General features: G+C 41.2%; 2 protein-coding genes across 8 annotated transcripts in view; one reads left to right on the top strand and one right to left on the bottom strand.

The window, feature by feature from the left end:
• LOC114650354 (type 2 lactosamine alpha-2,3-sialyltransferase-like) overlaps positions 1-2,262 on the top strand; it is a 143,071-nt gene extending 140,809 nt beyond the window's left edge. For all 7 annotated transcript variants that reach the window (XM_028799928.2, XM_028799919.2, XM_028799927.2 and 4 more), the window contains one exon: positions 613-2,262. In XM_028799928.2, the coding sequence (XP_028655761.1) occupies positions 613-699 (87 nt within the window). In that variant the 3' untranslated portion in view covers positions 700-2,262. The remainder of the gene's footprint in view (positions 1-612) is intronic.
• The window catches only part of jagn1a (jagunal homolog 1a), a 469,310-nt gene that overhangs the window by 241,289 nt on the left and 204,432 nt on the right, over positions 1-23,589 (bottom strand). The gene's annotated exons all lie outside the window — the stretch shown is intronic.

Genomic DNA, 23,589 nt, shown 5'->3' with positions numbered 1-23,589 from the left:
GCCAAGCACCTGCCTGCCTTGACCGCATATTTTGGGGCTGCCAAACAGTCAGACCATATTCGAGGATCGGATGGTGCCTACTGTCTGTGCCTACCTCTCAAACCATTCAGAGCAACATTCAGAGTGACATATCTCTTGTATTATCTTAGATTGCTCAGTCATCACTTTATCTTACTCAATTGGAAATCTCACACTCCATCCATTATAACAAGGCAAGATAAAGATGTCATGTTTGAAATCTGAAAAAAAATGCAAACTTCTTTTCAATGAACTGTGCAAAGCTTATTTAGAGCTTAATAACAAATTAATAACATTATTAATGTTGTTCTTACATATGTGTGCTGAGCCTCTTCTAAAAGCTTTGAATGATAACTCACTGGGTAATTTGATTTCATTTTATTGCTCCTTAGCTGACTTGGGAATGGTGGTGATTTTGAATTTGCTATGAAATATTATTTAGTTATTGCATACTTCATTGTTCTCAATTATTATTTATCATTTATATATTAGCCACACACTGGCCTGGAGCCACACAGGTAGATATATTATACTTGGCAGCTACTACATTGTAGTTTGATTTTTTTTTTAATTTTTTCCCCTCCTGTCTTTCAGAGTCCCTACCACAATGTCTCGGTTGAAAGGAAGTTTATTGACCATCTTAAGAAAAGGAAAATAATCCAGGACTTAACAAATGAATAATGCCTGCTGAATGTTTTAATGGAGCATCTGCGGGATTCATTATCATAAGCTTGGCTGTTCTATACTAGAACAATGAAAAAATAAGTATCATTCAAGAGAAGGAAAATATGACTAAATTACCAATTCAGTAAAATTTTTCAAATTGTATGATTTCTCTTAATAAAAAAAAAAACTGCAGTTTGATCATTGCTATTGAAAAGTTTATAAATTGAAGAACAGCTGATTACAGCTTTTTTAAATCAAACAAGTCCAGACATTTCTCTTGTGTTCAGTTATAAGAGATTATATGATGGATTTTTTTCGTGTGTGCTTGAAAGATTTGGAAATCTAAAGCAGTATGTATGTACTATGAGTATTTGTAAATAGTATTGTGTATGTAAATACAAGTATGTGTGTGTGTGTGTGAATACCATGTGTATTTATAGCCATATATCCCATTATGAGTGAGTTAAGAAAATTGGATAAGTTCTGTATAATAAAACTTTAAAGTATAAAGAATTAGGTTAATTTGTTTTTTACTTAATATTACTGTGCCATTTTCATTGAACCAAGAACTAAACAATGTAAATGTTACCAACACTGTTCTTAGTTTGTTAAAGTTTTGTCTGAACTGATACACGCTCAGGGTATACGCATGAAGGACAGTACAGTATTTTAATTCATACTCTCACCAACTACCTTTTTGTTTTGATCTTCATTAAATTTAGATGATTAAAATACATCAATGCTGAATAATTATTTCAATAATTTTAACATAAGTAATTATTTGTGAAACAATTTGAATTTTACAATTTACAAGTTTAGGTGTTCTTTTCCATCCATCCATTATCCAACCCACTTTATCCTAACTACAGGGTCACAGGGGTCCGCCGGAGCCAATCCCAGCCAACACAGGGTGCAAGGCAGGAAACAGACCCCGGGCAGGGCGCCAGCCCACCGCAGAGGTGTTCTTTTTGAACATCTAAATTCAATTCACAAAGCAATTTGCATATCTTGTATCAAGCGTAAGTTCAAATGTCATTTTGTCTATCGCACAGTAACATTATTACATGGGTCCCTCAGACTAGTGAAAGTGGTATAGAGACGACCTCAGATGATATTGTCTCAGGATAAGTCTGCTGGCTGCTACAATATGTGCAAACTGGACATTTACATGTAGCCTTATGAAGCCACCTCTCAGTTTACTGGTGCCAGTGTAACCAGTCCTGTAACAGTTGACAGATGAGGAGGTAAAAAAAAGGAACTGCAGGATGACTGAGGTCCTTAACAATCCTCTAAGCCTTTCTAAAAGTGTTATACAGTATATGTTTTAGACAGAAAATAGCTGTGTGCCAGTGATGATGTATTAACTTCTCTATGCTCCCTGGTACCTTGAGTTGATCAGGTGCCACATCTGGGTGGAGATAACCTGTCTTTCCTTATATTTATGTTGATTTTTTCTTGTATTACCTTTTACATGTAATTGTACAGTATTTATGTTTTAATGTTATCTCCATGTTTTCTTAATAAAATTTGGTGTTAGAGATGCTATGAATTTAATTTTGAATAAATGTTCTCCATGTAGTATTTTTTACCTTTGTTAATTTAATTTTTCATCCTTGAAGACAAACATGGTATTCTTGTTAGAGAAACAGGCCTCTTAGAAAAGCAAGGGTTATTAATAAGTATCAGATCATCCTGGTTTGTCCAAATACATCATAAGAGGACAACATGGGGAGCCGCAGAAGTTTGAAGGATGCTGAAATTAAAACAGTTCAGTATTAGGGAGAGAGCAATTAGAAGGCCCATAATGAGGGGACCCTAAACACTAGTGCAGATTAAAAAGAGTACAAATCCAAAGAAACAGAGACATCCAAAGGTGGCCCCCTATTTGTTAAACATACCTTTAAATAGCCTATTGACGAATTAACTCATTTTCTTTACCTTGCTCTTTTTTTCTGCATTAATTTTCTCAAAAGCATTTTTAATCCTTGAAGACAAACATGGTATTCTCATCAGGGAAGTAACTTAACAAGAAAGGCAAGGGTTTAATTTATCATTATGGTTTTCCAAAAAAAAAAAAAATATCGAGTTCTCCATCCATCCATTTTCCACCTGGGTCACAGGGGCAACAGTCTTAGCTGTTAGCCCCAAATGTCCTTTTCCCCAGCCACACCTGCCAACTCATACTGTGGCATCCCCAGGCCATCTGCAAGGTATAATCCTCCCAGTGAGCCCGAGGTCTTCCCCGGTGTTTTCTCCCAGCTGGTTGTGCCTGTAAAACGGTATCCAGGATACATCCATATCAAATGCCTGAACAATCTTAGTTGGCTCCTATCGATGTGGAGGGTTAGCAGCTCGACTCAGAACCTCTCTTGGATGTCTGTACTTCTCACCCTATCTCTAAGGGAGAGCCCAGTCCCTCTGCAGACAAAGCTCATTTTGTCCGCTTGCACCTGTGATATCATTCACTTTGTCATTACCCAAAGCTAATGACCATACTGTAGGTCAGGGTAGGGATGTAGACCAACTAGTAAATCGAGGATTTCGCCTTTTGACTCCGCTCCTTCTTCCCCACTACAGATCAGTATAGCGACCGCATAATAGTGCTTGCCACCCCAATGTGTATGTTGATCTCACCATCCCTTTTCTCCTCACTCTTGAACAAGACCCTTGAGGTATTTAAACTCCTCCACTTGCGGCAGTAACTCACCTTCCACTCAGAGAGGACAGCCCACTTTTTTTCTACTGAGGGCCATAACCTCAGATTTGGTGGTGCTAATCACCATTCCTTCTGCTTCACACTCAATTGCAAACTGGCCTGATGCGTGCTGGAGTTTACAGCCTGATGAAGCCAACAGGACCATGTCATCTGCAAAAATCAGTGATGTGATTCAAAGATCACCGAACTGGAGCCCTTTCCCTCCCCAAATGTACTTTGATATTCTGTCAATGAAGACCACAAATTGAATAGGAGACAAAGCACAGTCCTGGCGGAGTACCAAACCTACTGGAAATGATGCTGATGTTTCTCAGAGTATTCAGTCACAGCTCTCACTGTGATTATACAGGGACCAAATAGCCCTTATTGAGGGCCCGGAACCCCATACTCTCCCAGCAACCCCCTGCAACATCCCTCGTTATGTCCGCAAAACACATATACCAATTGGATATACTCCCATGCCCCCTGCAGAATCCTCCTGAGAGTAAAGAGCTGGTCTACAGTTCCACGGCCTGCACAGAATCTACATTGCTCTTCCTGGATCTGAGGTTCCACAACTGGGTGGAGTGTCCTTTCTAGTACACTGGAATAACCTTTCCCATGGAGGCTGAGGAGTGTGATTCCCCGATAGCTGGAGCACTTCCTCCGTTCCCCCTTTTTAAAAATTGGGAACACCCCCTAGTCCACCACTGCAGGGGCACAGCTCCCGATGACTGCACAACGAGTCAACAATGTCCAGAACCTTCAGCATTTCTGGGCAGATCTCATCCACTTCTGGGGCTTTGCCACTGCAGAGTTGCTTGACTACCTCATTGACCTCCCTCAGGGAAATGGGCATTGATTCCCCATCAGCTTTGGGCTTTGCCTCCCCCACAGACAGCGTGTCCATCAGGTTCAGGAGCTCTTCAAAGTGTTTCTTCCACCATCAGACAACACCCTCAGTCCGGGTCAGCATTTCTCCACACTTGTGGAGAACAGCCTGGGTGAATCCCTGCCTTCCCTTTCTGAGTTGCCTAATGGTTAGCCAGAACCTTTTTGTGCCCAATTGATGGTCGCTTTCCAAGTCACTTTCCATGGTGTCTCTGAACTCCTCCCACACCTTGATTTTTGCTTCCCTGACCACCAAGGCTGCAGCCTTTTTGGCCTGTTAGTTCCTCTCTACTGCTTCAGGAGTCTTCTGTGCTAACCATACACAGAGGGGCTCCTTTTTCAGCCGGATATCAAACTTCTCATCTATTATTCTTGCTGCACTGCTGCTGATTTATCACACACACACAATCTTTCAATTCATTTATACCTACTTTATATCTAGTGTTCAGTAACATTTTGGTTTTAGGACCATAGGTAAAGTGTTTCTCTGAAATACTATAACCATGTGTACCATTTTTGAAGGTCTTGAAGAGTTCTAGATTCTTTAGGCTCCTCTGAGTAGTCGTGATTTGAGTAGTCATGATTTAAGTAATTGATATAAATTTTAAGAACTATTGGACACTGAACCAAAAAATAAAATTCTTCTTTATAAAGATCAGTCAAAACAAATGGATGTGGATCCTGTTAGTTTTTTGGTTTAAGAGTAAGATGGTCTGATGATGCAATTCTCTGACTGGTGGCACCACCGCCGACCATTCATGTTAAGATCCCATTCCAGTACCTTGAGAATCAACTTCTTCAAAGCTGTGGAAGAGCTGCCATTACCACAGGACAGCAAGACGAGAAACACAGTGGAGAAGGCTAAGACCACATCTCAGTAATGGCTAAAAATAAATGCTACACAGAGTAGAGATTGTAATGTAAAACAAACTGCCAAACAAAGAAGTCTGTAGCTTTTAATTAAAAAGGATCCACTTGTTCAGAAAACAAATTTAAATTTAAAAAATCTTAGTGTTTCAACACTGCTCATATCTTGTGTGGTAGACAGCACTGTATAGAAAGGAATGAAGTTTTACCCGGTTGTAATTTTAATGTTTACAAATTATGTGCAGGGTAGTACATGAACAATTTAAACAGCATAGCATTTAAGCATTATAAGAGTCAGTCCTCTAGTAACTAGGTTTTACGTCTCCTGCACAGAAAGAAAGAAAGCAAAATCATATTTTTTATTTTTTATTGAATTGTTTTTTTTAATTGTATTGACACAGCTCAATCAAGTATATAATCACAATTATATAACAAATCTTTGTTTCATATTAAATTTCAGTGCCCCTCCCAAGTCAGCTCAGTCCAATATAAAGATGGTCTTCACAAAAGTAACACATTACTAAAAGATTGTATTTAAGATGTAAGTGCTCAAAGAATTCATGTGTACTGTCAGCATACAGCAGATGTATCTAAGGGTTCAGATACTCACTGGCTTCCACAAATTAAATACTGCAGAGGCAAAAGATGGCTGGTATAAATGATTAGCATACACAGGAGCAACTGGCAGTGGCATCTCTGCCATAAAGTATCTCATACATTAGTAATATACAGTATTTGTAGCAAATGATGAACCACCGGGTTACTTTTAAAATTATTAAACTTAGTAATGGCAGGAGCATAGAGTAAAGAATATAGAGAAAAGCTTTGTTTAAGCAGGATTACCTTTACGCTGCTGACCAAGCAGCTACATTTTATTGCTCTCTGCTTTCTTCCGCAGCTTCAATGTATGTACACTTGTGACATTTATACTTGAGTCATGTCAGGCTCCTTTCTCTTATAGGTTTTCCAAAAGAGTCATTTTTATACATGGCCATTTTCATTCTAAATAAATGAATTTGTAATCATATCTTATTTTTTACTAGTTGTCCCCCGCGGCTCTGCCTGCATTGTAGTGAAACAGGACAAACTTTAAAAATCAATAAACAAACCAGTATCGCTAGCTAAGTGGAGGCAAGGTACGCTCCAAAACGTGGTGACAGGTAGACCAACTCGGAGGCTGGTGCATAAGTGAGGAGGGTACTGCCCGACTCCCTACTCCTACTCCTGACGTCATGCTTCCCCCTCCCCTTGGCCCACTGAGTGTCTCTCGGGATAGTGCAAATAAATCGGTATCGCAAGCGAACTGTTAAACTTAGCACAATGAGAGAAGTTGCAAAATCAACCGCAATGTTCAAGCAAATTATAGAAAAAAACCCGATCTAAATCCGTTAAGTAGTTCTCTCGTGAAAAGTGGACAGACATACAGACAGAGAGACGTTAGATTTTATATATATATATAGACGATTTTTCTATGCCGGTTTTGCTGACCACAGAACCAGACAAGATTAGACAACAAAAGAGAGTTTTTGCCCTATAGGTGGTCAAACACCAGCTGGTAGAATGTTCAAGAATACAAGTCAAGCATAGCTAAGATTGATTTAAGTTCATGAGGCATGCACAGGGAAATGGAGAAAATTACAACATCTCTTTGATCTAAGAGGGTAGAGTATGCAAGAAGAAACCCAGCATAAATAAAGTGCACACCATCAGCTGGTCATCTCTCTGTCTCTTTCTGCCCTGCCATTAAGATCAAGATCAAATGATACATTCCATTTTAAGTGGGAATTCAGAATGTCTGAGTTCCTAGTCATAATTTTCAAACGGAACACCCTTTTGATCAAATTTGCAGCTTAGTAACTGGGGAATGGTTTGTCCGACCGTCAATTCAAAATGGCAGAGTAAACCACAAATTTTAGTGAAAGCTTTATTAGCAGTTCTCTTCATTTATGTCTCTTTAAATCAGTTGTACACACAGTACTGTCCAATCTATATCTGTGGAAATGTTGCTATGGTATTTGAATATGTGAAATACCACAAAATGTGTGTTATCAACTGCTGTTCATTCCAATGGAGCAAGCACAATAAAAGGTTTCCCGGAAATGTTTATATTGTGTTTTACTGGAACACAGTCAACTCGGGTGTGACATTATTACCAGCTTCAACATCTGACTTCTGAAGTAAATGGAATGCACCAAAAGACCTGTCAGCACAGGTGGACAATGCAAGATTGAAAGGGCCACCTGATACAGTATCTAGGGACATTGGGGGCCTAGACTTCTATAAAGAAGAGATGTCTCTCCTGCTTGTATAGTTATGAAGTAGCTTTGGTTTTGCTTTTGACACATCTGAAGGCTATAATTCAGTGAATTATATTCTGTATTAACTGAGTACGTTTTTGAACCTGGTTTGCCTTCTACTATCCATCCATTTTCCAACCCGCTGAATCCGAACACAGGGTCACGGGGGTCTTTTGCCTTCTACTATTTCTAACAAACTGCCAAGATACAGTCATACCTAGTTCACCCTGACACTGAACACATGTGGAGCTCCAGACTGCAGTTGCATCTCCATACCACGCTGGTAAGTGTGGCTTAATAGAGTAAAAGTCAAAGGTTTGCAGATACTAAGGTATTCCTGAAAGGTCCCAGGGAAAGGATAGAGTCACGGTGGGACCTTTCCATGACAAAACAGAAGGACATACAATTTTTGCCCTTTTTCTACTAGCAGTAGTATCTACAGTGCATCTGGAAAGTATTCACTTTTTCCACATTTTGTTATGTTACAGCCTTATTCCAAAATGGATTAAATTCATTTTTTTCCTCAGAATTCTACACACAACACCCCATAATGACAACGTGAAAAAAGTTTACTTGAGGTTTTTGCAAATTTATTAAAAATAAAAAAATTGAGAAAGCACATGTATATAAGTATTCACAGCCTTTGCCATGAAGCTCAAAATTGAGCTCAGGTGCATCCTGTTTCCCCTGATCATCCTTGAGATGTTTCTGCAGCTTAATTGGAGTCCACCTGTGGTAAACTGAAGGCACCATGGCGGATGTTAGCAGATTGCTGGCCAACCACAAGCGTTACCTGGTAGGTAACCACCCATACAATCAGATTGTGACACAGACTTCGAATGCCGTGAATGTAATTACCCCGATCTACATGCTGTCAAATAAACGAACCACACGCCGTGGCGCAACGTTAGGGGCATCGCCTCTGGCGCTGACGTCCGAGGTTCGATTCCCGAGAGGGAGTGCAGTGGAGTGTGTACGCCTGATGAGCCCAGAATGAGGGCGAAACACGTGTCGCATACTCTTTGCATTTATTTGACAGTAAACTATTTCATATATATATATATATATATATATATACATACATAATACATATTTTCAAGCTTGGGTCACAAACTTGCATAGGCAATTTCAGCAGGTTTTGAAAGGAGTAGAAACTTTATTATGTTCTGCCAGGTACAAACACAAGTTTCTTACAGAGGCGATCCGGCCTCACAAGAAACAGCTGTCAAACATGAGGGAGTCTTGGGGAAGAGAGACAGGAGAGTGAGAGAGCACACCATGTAAGACAAAGGTTTCTATCCTTCTGTCTGTCGAGCCATTGAATGGGAGCGTGATCAGCCACCAAGGTAAACTTACACCCCCACAAATAGTAATGGACTGTTCCCAAACACTCCTTTTCTATAGTCGAGTAATTACGCTCCCTGGGAAGCAGCTTCCTGCTCAAAAACATGATGGGGTGCTCCTCACCATCAAAAACCTGAGACAGGACAGCACCTAAACTGAACTTACTAGTGTCCGTCTGTAGGACAAACTCCTGAGAGAAGTCTGGGTTTCTCAATACCGGGGAAGTTGACAAAGCAGACTTTAAATCATTGAATCAATTTCTTCAATAACTCATCAACACAGGGCACAGGATAAGCATCAAATTTCGAAACCTTATTTAAGCATCTAAAATCGATCGGACTAAAACAATCGGACTACACCAGTTGCTTTCACTTTCACGAATAACACCCAATTGAAGCATCTGCCTGACTTCATCGTGCACTGCATTCCATTTCACCTCGGGTATCCAAAAACAGTGCATCTGCACCTTAACACCATGCTCTGTAACAATCTTATGTTAGTGAGGCCAGGCATGGTGGAAAATACATCAATGTTCCGAATTATCAGAGACAGCAACTCCGCTTTCTGCAAGTCAGTCAAATCATCACCAATAGCAACATCTGTCTGGGACACAGCAGCCATGGACGTCAACACCTCGTGGGGTTCATACCACTCTTTCAAGATATTAACACGTAAAACCTACACGGGCCTCCGTCTGCCAGGTGTCCTGACTTTGTAATTTACAGGCCCCATATGCTCCTCAACAACAGCAGGACCCTGTTATTTTCCAGGAACTTATGCAGGTAAGAAGAAATCAGAACCAGGACGCGATTGCCAGGCTTGAATTCTCGAAGTTTGTTCCAATTATCATAATGGCATTTTTAGGCATCCTGTTCACACTGCTGGTGCTCCACAGCGATAGAGGAAAGCCTAGAAATTTGATCCTGCAAGGGAACAACCCAATCTGCAAAGCTAGGACTGTTAGCATTAGAACGCACACCTGTCCATTCCTCACAAATAACATCCAAATCACCTCGCTGGCGGGTGCCAAACAGCAACTCAAAGGGACTTAAGCCCGAGGAAGCCTGTGGTGATTCCCGAACCATGAAGATCAGGAAGGGCAAAACAGAGTCCCAGGACGTCAGGTCATCTTGAGCGACTCGCCTCATCTGCTTTAAAGTTTTGTTAAACCGCTCCGTCAGGCCATTCGTCTATGGTTGGTAAACAGCGGTGCTCAGCCTTTTAATGGCAAGGCTGTCACACAATTGTTTCATGATGTGTGAGGTAAAGGGCATGTCCTGGTCAGTCAGAATCTTACGATGAATGCCAATGCGGGTAAAGATCTCACACAGAGCCTTTCAATAGACAAGAAGTTGGCTTTCCAAAGAGCTGCCACTTCAGGATACTGTGTTGCGTAATAAATCAGCACGAGAATATATTGATACCCATTCATAGGGAGGGGGCCAACAATATCCAACCCAATCCGTTGAAAGGGAATGTCTAAAATAGACATTGGTAAAGAGGAGCCCTAAGAGGTCTGTGAGCAGAGACCACCTGACAGTCAGGGTAAGACTTACAGAACTGTTCGACATCCCTGTCCATTTTGAGCCAATAGAACCACTTTGAGATGCGCTCCCTAGTCTTTTCAGTGCCCAGATGATCACACAAGAAGTGCGCATGAGCCATCGACAAAACTATTTCCTTACGTTCAGCCAGAACAACTACCTATACAACCAGACAGCCCCCAACATGATCAGAGATAACCTGATAAAGGAAGCTGCTTTAAACAAGAAAGTGTGGAGTTTTTGAAACCGGGGGTCTCACGGTCTGCATAATAGGAGTCACTGACATTGTAAGAATGCTTAGATGCAAACTCAAAGGAGCTGTCAGTTCACTGCAAGCTCACAAAATCTGTCTGCTCAATAGCTGATGCCTCCGGAGGGCCTGGGCAGCAGCCTTCTTTGAAGAGGAAGAAGGACCAAGCAGCCGCTTGAGAAAATCCGAGGAGTCTCCCACACTGGATAGATCTGGTTCAATTTCTAGGCCAGTACTCAGGTCAACTCTGTTAGCCACCAGCTCCTCCCCTCATCTGTGCAACACCCCACTTCTGGTACCACTTGTTAAGCTTGGGTCACAAAGTTGCACAGGTGAGTTCAGCAGGTTTTCCAAGGAGTAGAAACTTTATTGCTGTTCTGCCAGGTACAAACACAAATCTCTTACAGAGACGATCCTGTCTTAAGGGGAACAGCTGTCAAACATGATGCATCAGCCCCAACTCCTGCTCAAAAGAATACAGAGTCCTCTTCATCAAGGGGGTCCAGCGGGCCGGTAGCAGCAGCTGGAGGAAGTCTAGGGGAAAAGAGACAGAAGAGTGAGAGACCTCAGGATGACCAATGCTCCATCTTTTAAAAGTACATAGCCCCGCACGAGGAAGCTGGCAGCTGCTCCCGCAAAGAGGTACTGAAAGAGTGTGTTTCTTTTCCATTGAAAAACTGTTTAAAAGGGGATTTCTGAAGGGCTGCCGCATCCCTCTATGGCAGCGGTTACAATATACAGTGGTACCTCGGTATACGTCTGCTTTGGAATAAGTCCAACTTGGTAAACGTCCTATTTGGACGCGAAAAATTTTGCTTGGTATACGACCTTTGTTTGGAATACGACTCGCATTCTAGAACACCGCATGTGGTATAGCGGGTCCATGGCTTCAAAAAAAGGGCCAGGTTTTAACCCGCATAGCCATGTCATTCTCCGTGGGTGCGATTGCGCAACTGCTGGGAAGTTAATGAGGTAGTTGGAGCGAGTCGCATTTGCACAGGTGGGCTGTGAACGGGAAGAGTGAGACTGCATTTTTAACCTCGGATTTTATCGGATTTATTTATTGTTGTTTTTATCCCCACAGAACACTTGTTTTTATGGATATTTATTAAATAATTATTTATTGAAACCAGTTGCACTGCACTTTTTGTTTGGACACTGATTTTTGTTTTAAATAAAAGCACTTGGCATTCTTGCACTATCCCCTGGCTTCTTTTGAGAATTGTCCTCATTTGTCAGCTCATCTCGGTGACATTACCGACGCTGTCTGGTTCAGGACTCCCTGTAAGGACGTATGGGAGCGTAGAGCGGACCTGCATCGTCACACCGCACACTACCCTACGTTGCCCACGAGCGTCAGTACTCCAGTTGCTAGCATTCAGTGAACAACCCGTGCTATAACTCTATGTGAATTTTCACGTGATTTTGTGTTATTTCGTGTTATTTTGTGTAAATTTGAATTGATTGTTGAAAAGTATGAAGGTGGCATCCATATCCGGGACATGGCTGCTGCATACCGTATGCCGAGAACGACGGTATCTACGATTGTGAAAAACAAAGACGTTATTAAAAAGTAAAGTGAGGTTAAATTTTAATTTATTTCATCTAATTGCTTTTGTATTTATGTATTTTAGTATTAAAATTTTATACAACCCCATCAATGTATAACATGCCAATAACAATAGGATTTTTTTCATAGGAACGGATTATTCATTTTCCCTTAATTTCTAATGGGAAAAATTTGTTTGGTATATGTCCTGTTTGGTATAAGTCAAAGGATCTGGAACGGATTAAGGATGTATACCGAGGTACTACTGTATATATATATATATATATATATATATATATATATATATATATATATATATATATATATATATATATATATATAATTATATATATCGAGGTTCAATTCCCGTAAGGGAGTGCAGTGAGTGTGTACGCCTGATGAGCCAAGAATTATGGCGAAACACGTGTCACGTACTCTTTGCATTATTTGACAGTAAACTATTTTCAACCATTCTATGATCTGCTTCTCACAACTGAAGGCACCGTGGCTAATGTTAGCTGACTTGCTGGCCAACCATAAGCGTTACCTGGTAGGTAACCACCCATACAATCAGATTGTGATTCAGACTACGAATGCCGTGAATGTAATTACCCCGATCTACATGCTGTCAAATAAACAAACCACACGCCGTGGCGCAATGTTAGGGGCTTCGCCTCTAGCACTGACGTCCGAGGTTCGATTTCCGTAAGGGAGTGCAGTGAGTGTGTACGCCTGATGAGCCAAGAATTAGGGTGAAACACGTGTCGCGTACTCTTTGCATTATTTGACAGTAAACTATTTTCAACCATTCTATGATCTGCTTCTCACAACTGAAGGCACCGTGGCTGATGTTAGCTGACTTGCTGGCCAACCATAAGCGTTACCTGGTAGGTAACCACCCATACAATCAGATTGTGATTCAGACTACGAATGCCGTGAATGTAATTACCCCGATCTACATGCTGTCAAATAAACGAACCACACGCCGTGGCGCAATGTTAGGGGCTTCGCCTCTAGCACTGACGTCCGAGGTTCGATTCCCGTAAGCAAGTGCAGTGAGTGTGTACACCTGATGAGCCAAGAATTAGGGAGAAACACGTGTCGCGTACTCTTTGCATTATTTGACAGTAAACTATTTTCAACCATTCTATGATCTGCTTCTCACAACTGAAGGCACCGTGGCTGATGTTAGCTGACTTGCTGGCCAACCATAAGCGTTACCTGGTAGGTAACCACCCATACAATCAGATTGTGATTCAGACTACGAATGCCGTGAATGTAATTACCCCAATCTACATGTTGTCAAATAAACGAACCACATGCCGTGGCGCAATGTTAGGGGCTTCGCCTCTAGCACTGACGTCCGAGGTTCGATTCCCGTAAGGGAGTGCAGTGAGTGTGTACGCCTGATGAGCCAAGAATTAGGGTGAAACACGTGTCGCGTACTCTTTGCATTATTTGACAGTAAACTATTTTCAACCATTCTATGATCTGCTTCTCACAACTGAAGGCACCGTGGCGGATTTTAGCTGACTTGCTGGCCAACCATAAGCGTTACCTGGTAGGTAACCACCCATACAATCAGATTGTGATCCAGACTACGAATGCTGTGAAAATATATATATATATATATATATATACAGTAATCCCTCCTCCATCGCGGGGGTTGCGTTCCAGAGCCACCCGCGAAATAAGAAAATCCGCGAAGTAGAAATCATATGTTTATATGGTTATTTTTATATTGTCATGCTTGGGTCACAGATTTGCGCAGAAACACAGGAGGTTGTAGAGAGACAGGAACGTTATTCAAACACTGCAAACAAACATTTGTCTCTTTTTCAAAAGTTTAAACTGTGCTCCATGACAAGACAGAGATGACAGTTCCGTCTCACAATTAAAAGAATGCAAACATATCTACCTCTTCAAAGGAGTGCGTGTCAGGAGCAGTGACTGTCACAGAGATAGCCCTATTGATTTGTTTGCATTTCTCTCTGTTTAGCTTTTAAGTATGCGAAGCACCGCGGCACAAAGCTGTTGAAAGCGGCAGCTCACACCCCCTCCGTCAGGAGCAGATAAGTGAGACAGAGTTTGTTTTTCAATCAAAAATCAATACGTGCCCTTCGAGCTTTTAAGTATGCGAAGCACTGTGCAGCATGTCCTTTCAGAAAGCAGCTGCACAAAAGATAGCAACTTGAAGATAATCTTTCAGCATTTTTAGAGCGACCGTATCGTCTAGGTGTGCGAACAGCCCCCCTGCTCACACCCCCTACGTCAGGATCAGAGAAAGTCAGCGCAAGAGAGAGAGAGAGAAAGTAAGTTGGGTAGCTTCTCAGCCATCTGCCAATAGCGTCCCTTGTATGAAATCAACTGGGCAAACCAACTGAGGAAGCATGTACCAGAAATTAAAAGACCCACTGTCCGCAGAAACCCGCGAAGCAGCGAAAAATCCGCGATATATATTTAAATATGCTTACATATAAAATCCGCGATGGAATGAAGCCGCGAAAGGCGAAGCGCGATATAGCGAGGGATTACTATATATATATATATATATATATATATATATATATAAGTAGATATATATATATATATATGTGTGTGCATATGTATATATATGTGTATATATATATGTAGATATGTATATATTTATATGTATATATATATATGTACATATGTATATATATATATATGTAGATGTGTACATTTGTATATGTATATATATGTATATGTAGATATGTGTACAGTAATCCCTCGCTATATCGCGCTTCGCCTTTCGCGGCTTCACTCCATCGCGGATTTTATATGTAAGCATATTTAAATATATATCGCGGATTTTTTGCTGGTTCGAGGATTTCTGAGGACAATGGGTCTTTTAATTTCTGGTACATGCTTCCTCAGTTGGTTTGCCCAGTTGATTTCATACAAGGTACGCTATTGGCAGATGGCTGACAAGCTACCCGGCTTACTTTTCTTTCTCTCTCTCTTGCGCTGACTATCTGTGATCCTGACGTAGGGGGTGTGAGCAGGGGGGCTGTTCGCACACCTAGATGATACGGACGCTTGTCTAAAAATGCTGAAAGATTATCTTCACGTTGCTACCTTCTGTGTGCAGCTTTTAAGTATGCTGCACGGTGCTTCGCATACTTAAAAGCTCAAAGGGCACGTATTGATTTTTTTATCTCTCTCTCTCTATCTCTCTCTCTCTCTCTGCTCCTGACGGAGGGGGTGTGAGCTGCCGCCTTCAACAGCTTTGTGCCGCGGTGCTTCGCATACTTACAAGCCAAACAGCCCTATTGATTTGTTTGCTCCTTTGAAGAGGAAGATATGTTTGCATTCTTTTAATTGAGAGACTGAACTGTCATCTCTGTCTTGTCATGGAGCACAGTTTAAACTTTTGAAAAAGAGACAAATGTTTGTTTGCAGTGTTTGAATAACGTTCCTGTCTCTCTACAACCTCCTGTGTTTCTGCGCAAATCTGTGACCCAAGCATGACAATATAAAAATAACCATATAAACATATGGTTTCTACTTCGCGGATTTTCTTATTTCGCGGGTGGCTCCTGAACGCAACCCCCGCGATGGAGGAGGGATTACTGTATATGTAGATATGTATATATATGTATATGTATATACATGTTTACATAACCTCTTTAACACACTACTTCTCCGCTGCGAAGCGCGGGTATTTTTCTACTATATATATATATATATATATATATATATACAGTATATATATATATACAGGGTGTCCCAAAAGTCACTATACACTTCCTTTTTTCTATTTTGTTCTAGGTATCATTCAGAGAGACTTAAGCCATCAGCATATGACAATTTAAGCTTTGCAATTTTTGTAAGTGTATCATTCCCTTATCCATTCATTCACTCCCTTATCCCCACTTTGCCAGGTTAATCAGAGATTTCCTGGACATCAAGTTTCCTGACCGATGGATCAGTTGAAGGGGTCCCCTCGAATGGGCTCTGTACCCCCCTGACCTTAAACCTTGTGACTTTTTTTTTGTGGGGCTATATCAAAAGCAAGGTGTATGCCACTAAGCCCCGTAACCTCTCACAGCTTGAGGAAAAAATTTGCATGGCATGCAGAGAGGTCGGGGAAGAGATGCTGCAAAACATCGGAGAGGCTTGCGTCCGAAGGTGGCTGAAAGTTGTGGAAAATGGAGGCACTCATGTGGAGGTATACAACTAGTCTTTGGAACCAGGAGTTGGAACGTGATGGCAAACCTAGCAAGTAAAACTGCAATGACTCCTTTGTTGATGCTAGAAATATTAATAAACTCAGTTTCTTGTGTAATTTTTAGGAATTTATTAAAAGTGTATAGTGACTTTGGGACACCCTGTATATATGGTGTGGCGAGCGGCTGGTTAGTATGGGGATCACGGGAACAGAGAATGGAAGCTCAACCCTATAGGGGCCCATGGTCTCCGCCAGGGGGCGCCTGAATGCCTAATGAGCCCTGGACGTCAGCACTTCTGTCACACCTGGAGGTGCTGGAGGAAGGAATACCAGGGACACCCGGAGTGCTTCCGGGTGCTCAGCCGGCACTTCCGCTACACCAGGAAGTGCCGGTGGAAGTTCATTGGGAGGCACCTGGAGCACATCCGGGTGAGCATAAAAGGGGCCGCCTCCCTCCATTCGATAGCTGGAGTCGGGTGGAAGAGGACAGAGCTCAGTGGAGAGGAGTGGAGGCGGTCAGAAGAGAGAGAGGCATTGTTGAGAGACCAGGACTGAATGGTGATTGGTGCAGGGGCACTGGGTACTTTGTAAATAATGGAAATGAATAAACGTGTGTTGGTGACTGAACCATCGATGTCTGCCTGTCTATGTCCGGGCCGCTTACCACAATGGTTACAAAAGTCAGTTTGATTATGAATTTGATTTTGAGACTATTGTAGATAGAGACAGTACTTGCAGTAATTATTGATAACAGTGTTGACGTATATTTGAACAACATTGTTGGATTATTTTGGAAAATAATCATCTGTGGACAACATTTTCTGTCCTGGTTTCTGACCTGTAAATCAGGCTGTGTTCCTCCAAAGGAAAAGTTCACTGACTGCTGCTTAGGGAATTACAGAGCCTGTAGATGTGCTTAACTACCTCCACAGGCATTTTTATAATATTGGTATTACGTACCAACTTCAGTATCTTATTATCACAGAAAATAACTATTATATTTTAATTAACTACCACATAACAATTAAGACAATTAATATAATATTCTGTAGAGATATTACAGAAAAGGAACTGAGAAAGGTTGGGAACAAATGTTTAATACCCCATGTAATGCAGAAATGTTGAAAATGATTAATAAGGTGCATAAGGCCAAGAAGCTGGTAGCCTTTCTCTTGTTGCTAATAACACTCTCCTTTTGACTACTGAGAAAAACCTTTTAAAGGCACCAGAGGTAATTTGGCAGTAGGTGATGCCGCCTCAGAGTCAGAAAACATCTTTTGAGTGAGCGATGTCAGAACTGTCAAGTAAGCAGGCAGACATGAGGCGACTCTGCCTCCTCTGTGATCTATTTGTCTTTGGTCCCACTAGGCTTGTTCATGCCCTTTACAATTCTTAAACTTATTCCAATCCTTAGTCACAGTTTGCCAGAACCTGTCATGGCAACACTAGGCGCAAGGAAGTAAAGAGCCCTGGACAAGACACTAGTCCATCACAGGCACCACTCGCATGGGAGCCAATTTAAAATCACTAATTCACCTAATCTGCACGTCTTTGGGGATATGGGAACAAAAATAATAAAGTTCCCATAGGAAAATCCTTCAAGGCACTGCAATGACATGCACACTCCACAATGATATCATCTAGAAATGGGATTCAAAGCAGGAAACTGGATCTGTGAGTGGGCAGCACTAGCTGCAGTGCCACATTAATCACAATATTTGAACTGCATAAATCACCAATGCAGTAGGAGTAAAGACAAAAAGAAATAATTTGAGATTTTTTAGAATATTAGAAAAATTTAGATGAGAACAAGCCATTCAGCCCAACAGAGCTCATCACTCTGTCATTTAATTTCTCCAAATTAGCATCAAGTTGAGATTTGAAGGTCCCTAAAATCCTAATGTCTATCACTCTACCTGGTAGCTTATCCAAAGTGTCTGTGATTCACTTTATGAAGAATAACTTCGTAATGTTTGTGCAGATTTTACATTTAACAAGTTTCCAACTGTGTCCCCATGATCTTGCTGAACTCAGTTCTTTTCCTCACAATATACAGTGCCAAGAATATTACATTTAGATATTTTTGAATATATAATTATTTTTAATATGAGTAGTCAAATCTTAATTTTTGGCTAATTCAACAGCCGTACTGTTGATTTGTTTATTGTATATCGAAGGTCAAAATTGAAATTGAAATGTGGCTTTAAAGCAAATTAGGGCATTCCTTTGCAACATCCTTTAAGCCACGTTGTGACACTCCAAAATTGTTAACATACCCACTTTGGAAAGGTTTGGCTTAGAGGTGACATTAATAAAGCCGAAACATTCTGGCCATCATAGACACATGCTGAATGGCCTGACTATCCCATTGGGTGTCTGTTCCTTTTACACACTAAACACAAGGTGAGTAATTAATATAGAATGAAACCACAGGGAACACTCATACACAGACACAGGAACCACTATTCCAACAGCAATAGACATGTGTGTAAAAGAGCTGTCAACCTCAATCATCTTGTGACATAAAGGCAACGACAGATCTACAATTTTGGGGCCCTGAAGCATGAAATGTTATGTGGGCCATTTCACAACTATCAACAAGGACTGAGTCCGAAAGTTGCCATCCTCGTTGCCAAAATGTTGAATAGTTGAAACAAATGTGTACTACTCCTTGAGCCAGCATGATTATATATGCGCTGCCGTCCTAGAGTGACAGCAAAGAAAAAAAAGAAATAATAATCTGGGGCACGAGTGACCAACATTATTTTCCTACTACACCACCCCAAGTACAGAAACACACCAGTGAATGCAGAGTTAAGTTAAAAAACGATATAATTGGAAGAAATTATACACACTTACTGTAACAAAAACCCCTATATACATATTATGGTGCTGCAGTGCTTCCCACCCAACACAAATCACGGCACAAAACACTTAACCACATACGCCACTAGTACATACATTTGAGAAAAAGAAAATGAAAATAAATAATGTATTCATAGTCCTTTAAATATTCTGTGTTAGGGATGACTATCTTAGTCTGCGGTGGGGAATGATGCGCTGAACCATACCTCCTGTTCTGGGAAACGTACAGATCAACAGTCCCTTGTGCTGTTCCGTCAGGTCCTCTCCCGAATACTGTATTTTCACCACTCAGGGAAACTAATTTGTCCTGAATAGAACCTGGGTTCACCTGATGTTTTTACCCATGTGGTGTCAATCTCTTTCCCCTTGCCTTTTCCTTTTATGGCGTCCGCTTCTCTCTTGGCTCTGCACTTCTCTCCTTTTTCCTGCCACCCATTTACATACCGTTGGCTTCTCCTCAAACAGGCTGTTGAGCCCTCCAAGCCAGGTGCTCCCCTCCCCCTGTACAATTGGCCAGCCTTACAAATTAAGCCATTCCACCAATAACAGGAATGAGGAAAGGTGCAAACTCACAGTGACACACACACATATTCCAGATGACCGTTACAAATGTACTATGTAATTTTGTTAGTTTTTCCTCTTCTCCTTTATTCTCTTTCTCTTCCTCTTCAACTTTCCTCACAGCACCCTCTACCTCCTGACTGATTACATCAGAATCACACATATGCTTCCTTTGTAGGAAAAGATAAACAATCACTAATAGTATTAGATATTACAATAAAAGATGATACATAGTGTTTTGTCTTGGTAGAGTAATATATTGCTGTACTTTCCCCTTTTGTATTATTATTTTATTATTATTTTTTATTATATTTGTCAGAATGCCTAATCCCGCACACCTACCACTGTGTATAAGGTATTATAGTATACAGTAATCTCTCACCTATCGCTGGGGTTACGTTCTAGAGCCCCCCGCGATAGGTGAAAATCCGCGAAGTAGCGACCTATATTTATTTTATTATTTATACATATTTTAAGGCTTTATAAACCCTTCCCACACTCTTATAAACCTTTCTCACTCTCTTGTTAACCTTTCCCACGCTCTTATAAACACTTCCTATGCTCTTAAACACTTTCTACATTCTTAAACACCTCAGACCAACACTGCACACTGCACGCAGCGATCAGATGTCAATGTGTCTGCACTCGCTTTGTGAAGGGGGGCAGCTGAACTCACGCTGAGCAGAAATGGACTTTGTGCTGCTTCTGCCAAAATGCCTGCTTGTCGCTCTGCGCATTCGGAAGGAGGAGGAGTGGGGGTGTGTGTGCGTGTGTGAGAGCTGAACGCACCTTCGCTCAAACCCCCCCTCCCCGGAAGCGCAGTACGCTCCTGCCACTTCGCATTGTCAAGGGGGTGGGGAGCTGAAGCTAAGGAGAAGTGGACTTTGTGCTGGCTTTGTGCTGCTTGTCACTCTGCGTGTCAATAATTTTAAGCCTGTACATCACCAATTTTCCTGTCTCACTGTCTTGTCTTGCGTGAAGTTAAAATGTTTTATAATAGTGAGATGTTACTCATATCCTTAGCCCGACATCCACATATCATATGTGTTAACAAAGTGTGTTTTATAAGTTTACATGTGTTTAAAGCATGTGGGATGGGTATTTTAAGGCTTAAACTATAAAAATGTTTATTTATATGGTCTTTCTATATCACGGATTTTCTCCTGTTGCTGATGGGTCTGGAACATAACTTCCGCGATAGGCGGGCAATCACTTGTATTTAAAAACCCGCGAAGTCGTGAATCCGCGAAAAGTGAACCGCAAAGTAGCGAGGGATTACTGTATAACTTATCCCCACCTTCCCTTCTATATCTATAACCTCAAGCAATTGGGTGTAGTAAAAAGACAAGCAGGAATTAAGTTACACATAAAACAATGTATTATTGGTAATATTCATAAATAATAACAATATGCAAAGTACATTTGAATATTGGCAACCATACAACCTGATTAAATGGTGATGTGTAGTTTCAGGCAGCACACAGACTTGTAGTTATTTAAAATTTCTCTAGTTAAGGCATCATTGGTGCTCAGCTTTCTTCAGAACAGGCCAAAAGCCTGTTCAATATGGCTGCCAAGCTGTGCTCTTCATTGTGTTGTCTTCATCATCAGAGGTTAGTAAGCGATGCTTTTTTCAGATGTTAGTTAGAGAGATAGTGTGAGGTTAAACAAGTAAATTTATAGATTCTCTGTCCCACCCCTACAGCCAATAGGGCATCATAGTACTTAAAGGCCTCTGAGACAAGCCAATTCCAAACAAGCATACCTCAGACCAATGGGGAAATAGAACATCTTAATACCTGCCATCCCCCAAAACCATTTGTTGAGCTAAAGTTTGCCAGTTAGGCAACCTGGTTTCCTTGTGGGTGGGTTGAAAGACTCTAGCAGAGAAACACCCATGTCAAGCACCCCCTTCCCCCAACTCTGTCGTAAAATTCAAAGAGACTCAGTCCTAAAGGGGGTGGGGGGGTGGGGGGTGGGGGAGCAAACATGAATGCCTCTCACCAAAGTAACACTAAATTACATTGCTTGGCCTAAATTACAAATAAAGACATACAAAATATTCATTAAGTTATATGCAAAATCTCACATCACAACACATAGACATACAGTAACTTTTTTTTTCTTTTTTTCTCTTCCTTTTTTTTAACACAGGGATAACTCTAATCTGCAGTTTTAAACATTAATACAACCAAAAGTTTACATGGGTATCTGGGGCAAGGTGAACTGGATTCCAGATCTTGCCATCTGACAAGAGGTATGAGGCAGGGCTTTTCTGAGTGATTACCTGGTAATGCTGGCTGAACTGTGAATGATCCTTTTGAACTATGCCTGGCTTTCCAATATGCACAAAACTCCCACATGTGAATGAAGATGATTTTGCTTGGCGAAGCATATCTGTATACTTTTATTTTTTCTCTTTTCTGTCATACATGCTGTGCCACACTAGTATGCTGCTTCAATGGCACAGTTGAAAGCAGGTCACTAACATTTAATTTAGTAATCAGTGAGCAACCACATAAGAGTTCACCAGGTGACCTTGGTGTTATTGCATGTGCAGTAGCACGATATGTCTGTAAAACATCAGTCACAAATGGCTTCCAAGGCTTTCCTTCAGTATTTGTGGTTTGCACAGTCTTTTAACACCCTTTTAAAATACTGTATCTCACCATTTGCTCGTGGATAGTAAACATCAACAAGAAATGCTTCAAATTCAGAAGAAACAAACTGAGATCCATTGTCAATAACAATTTCCACTGGATTCGCTTCCCTACTGAAAACTGTACACCAAAAATTGATACTGGTTGCTGGAGTCACAGTAGATGTAAAAGCAACCTCTGGCCACTTACTGAAGTAGTCGCTAAGTGTAATTGCATAGCAATAGGCATGTGGTGCAGTTTGGAATAATCCCACAGTTTCAATGACCAGTTTGTCCCAAGTTGTTGTAATCTGTTGGGGGCAGCACTGAGCCCCTAACCCCAGAGCCAATACTAGCCAACACAGTCACAGGTTCAAATAATAGTTTTTAAATCCAACACACACACAAACAGTGAAACGCAGCCCAAAAAACATACAAACAACAATAGTTAACCTCCAGTTAAGTGTTGCCCGTTGCCTCCCGACTCTGACTCCTTTTATACTGGACCCGGAAAAGCTTCTGGTGACACAGCATGACTTCTGGGGAATACTTCTAGATTGTTTCAGAACCAGGGTATTCCCCCTCTGACAGCACCCCCTTGCAGCACCCATGCATATCAACAGGGCTACACTTCCGGACTCCAGTTCCCATGAACCCCTTTGGGTGTCCAAGCTGGGACACCTCCATTGGACCACTGCCACCTAAAGTATGGGGGATAGAAGTGCTCCTGGCCTCCATCTTCTGCTTGTCCATCCCCTGGCACCTTCCATTTTATCCCAAAGTCATGCTGTCGACCAGCTGGGATGCCCATCTGTTCTCTGTGGCACTCTTGGGATGGGCACTGGTTGTAATGGAGCTGCATTTGTGTTTGCAGTTTTATTATGCTGTGTACAAGTTGTGCAAGATTTTATAGCATTTTCCACTTGGGAGTTTGTACCAGGCCACCAAAATAAATTCCTGAGTCTCTAAATTGTTTGTACAATCCCTTGATGTGTAGAATATGCCAGATGAATCATATTAAACTGTAATTGGAACAATGACCCAATGAGTGCCACAAATAGTAAGTCAAGTACAAGGCCATTCTTTGGTAAATATTAACCTTTTGTACTGTAAAATAGGGCATGCAGCACAAGAACTTTGAAACTGATCTGCTGTCACTGCAGCAATGTCAACAGAAACTAGCACAACAAATTCCATGTTAAAGTCTTGTTC

The sequence above is a fragment of the Erpetoichthys calabaricus genome, chromosome 4 (assembly GCF_900747795.2).
Source record: "Erpetoichthys calabaricus chromosome 4, fErpCal1.3, whole genome shotgun sequence".
NCBI lineage: Eukaryota > Metazoa > Chordata > Cladistia > Polypteriformes > Polypteridae > Erpetoichthys > Erpetoichthys calabaricus.
This window is presented reverse-complemented; position numbering and strand designations above follow the sequence as displayed.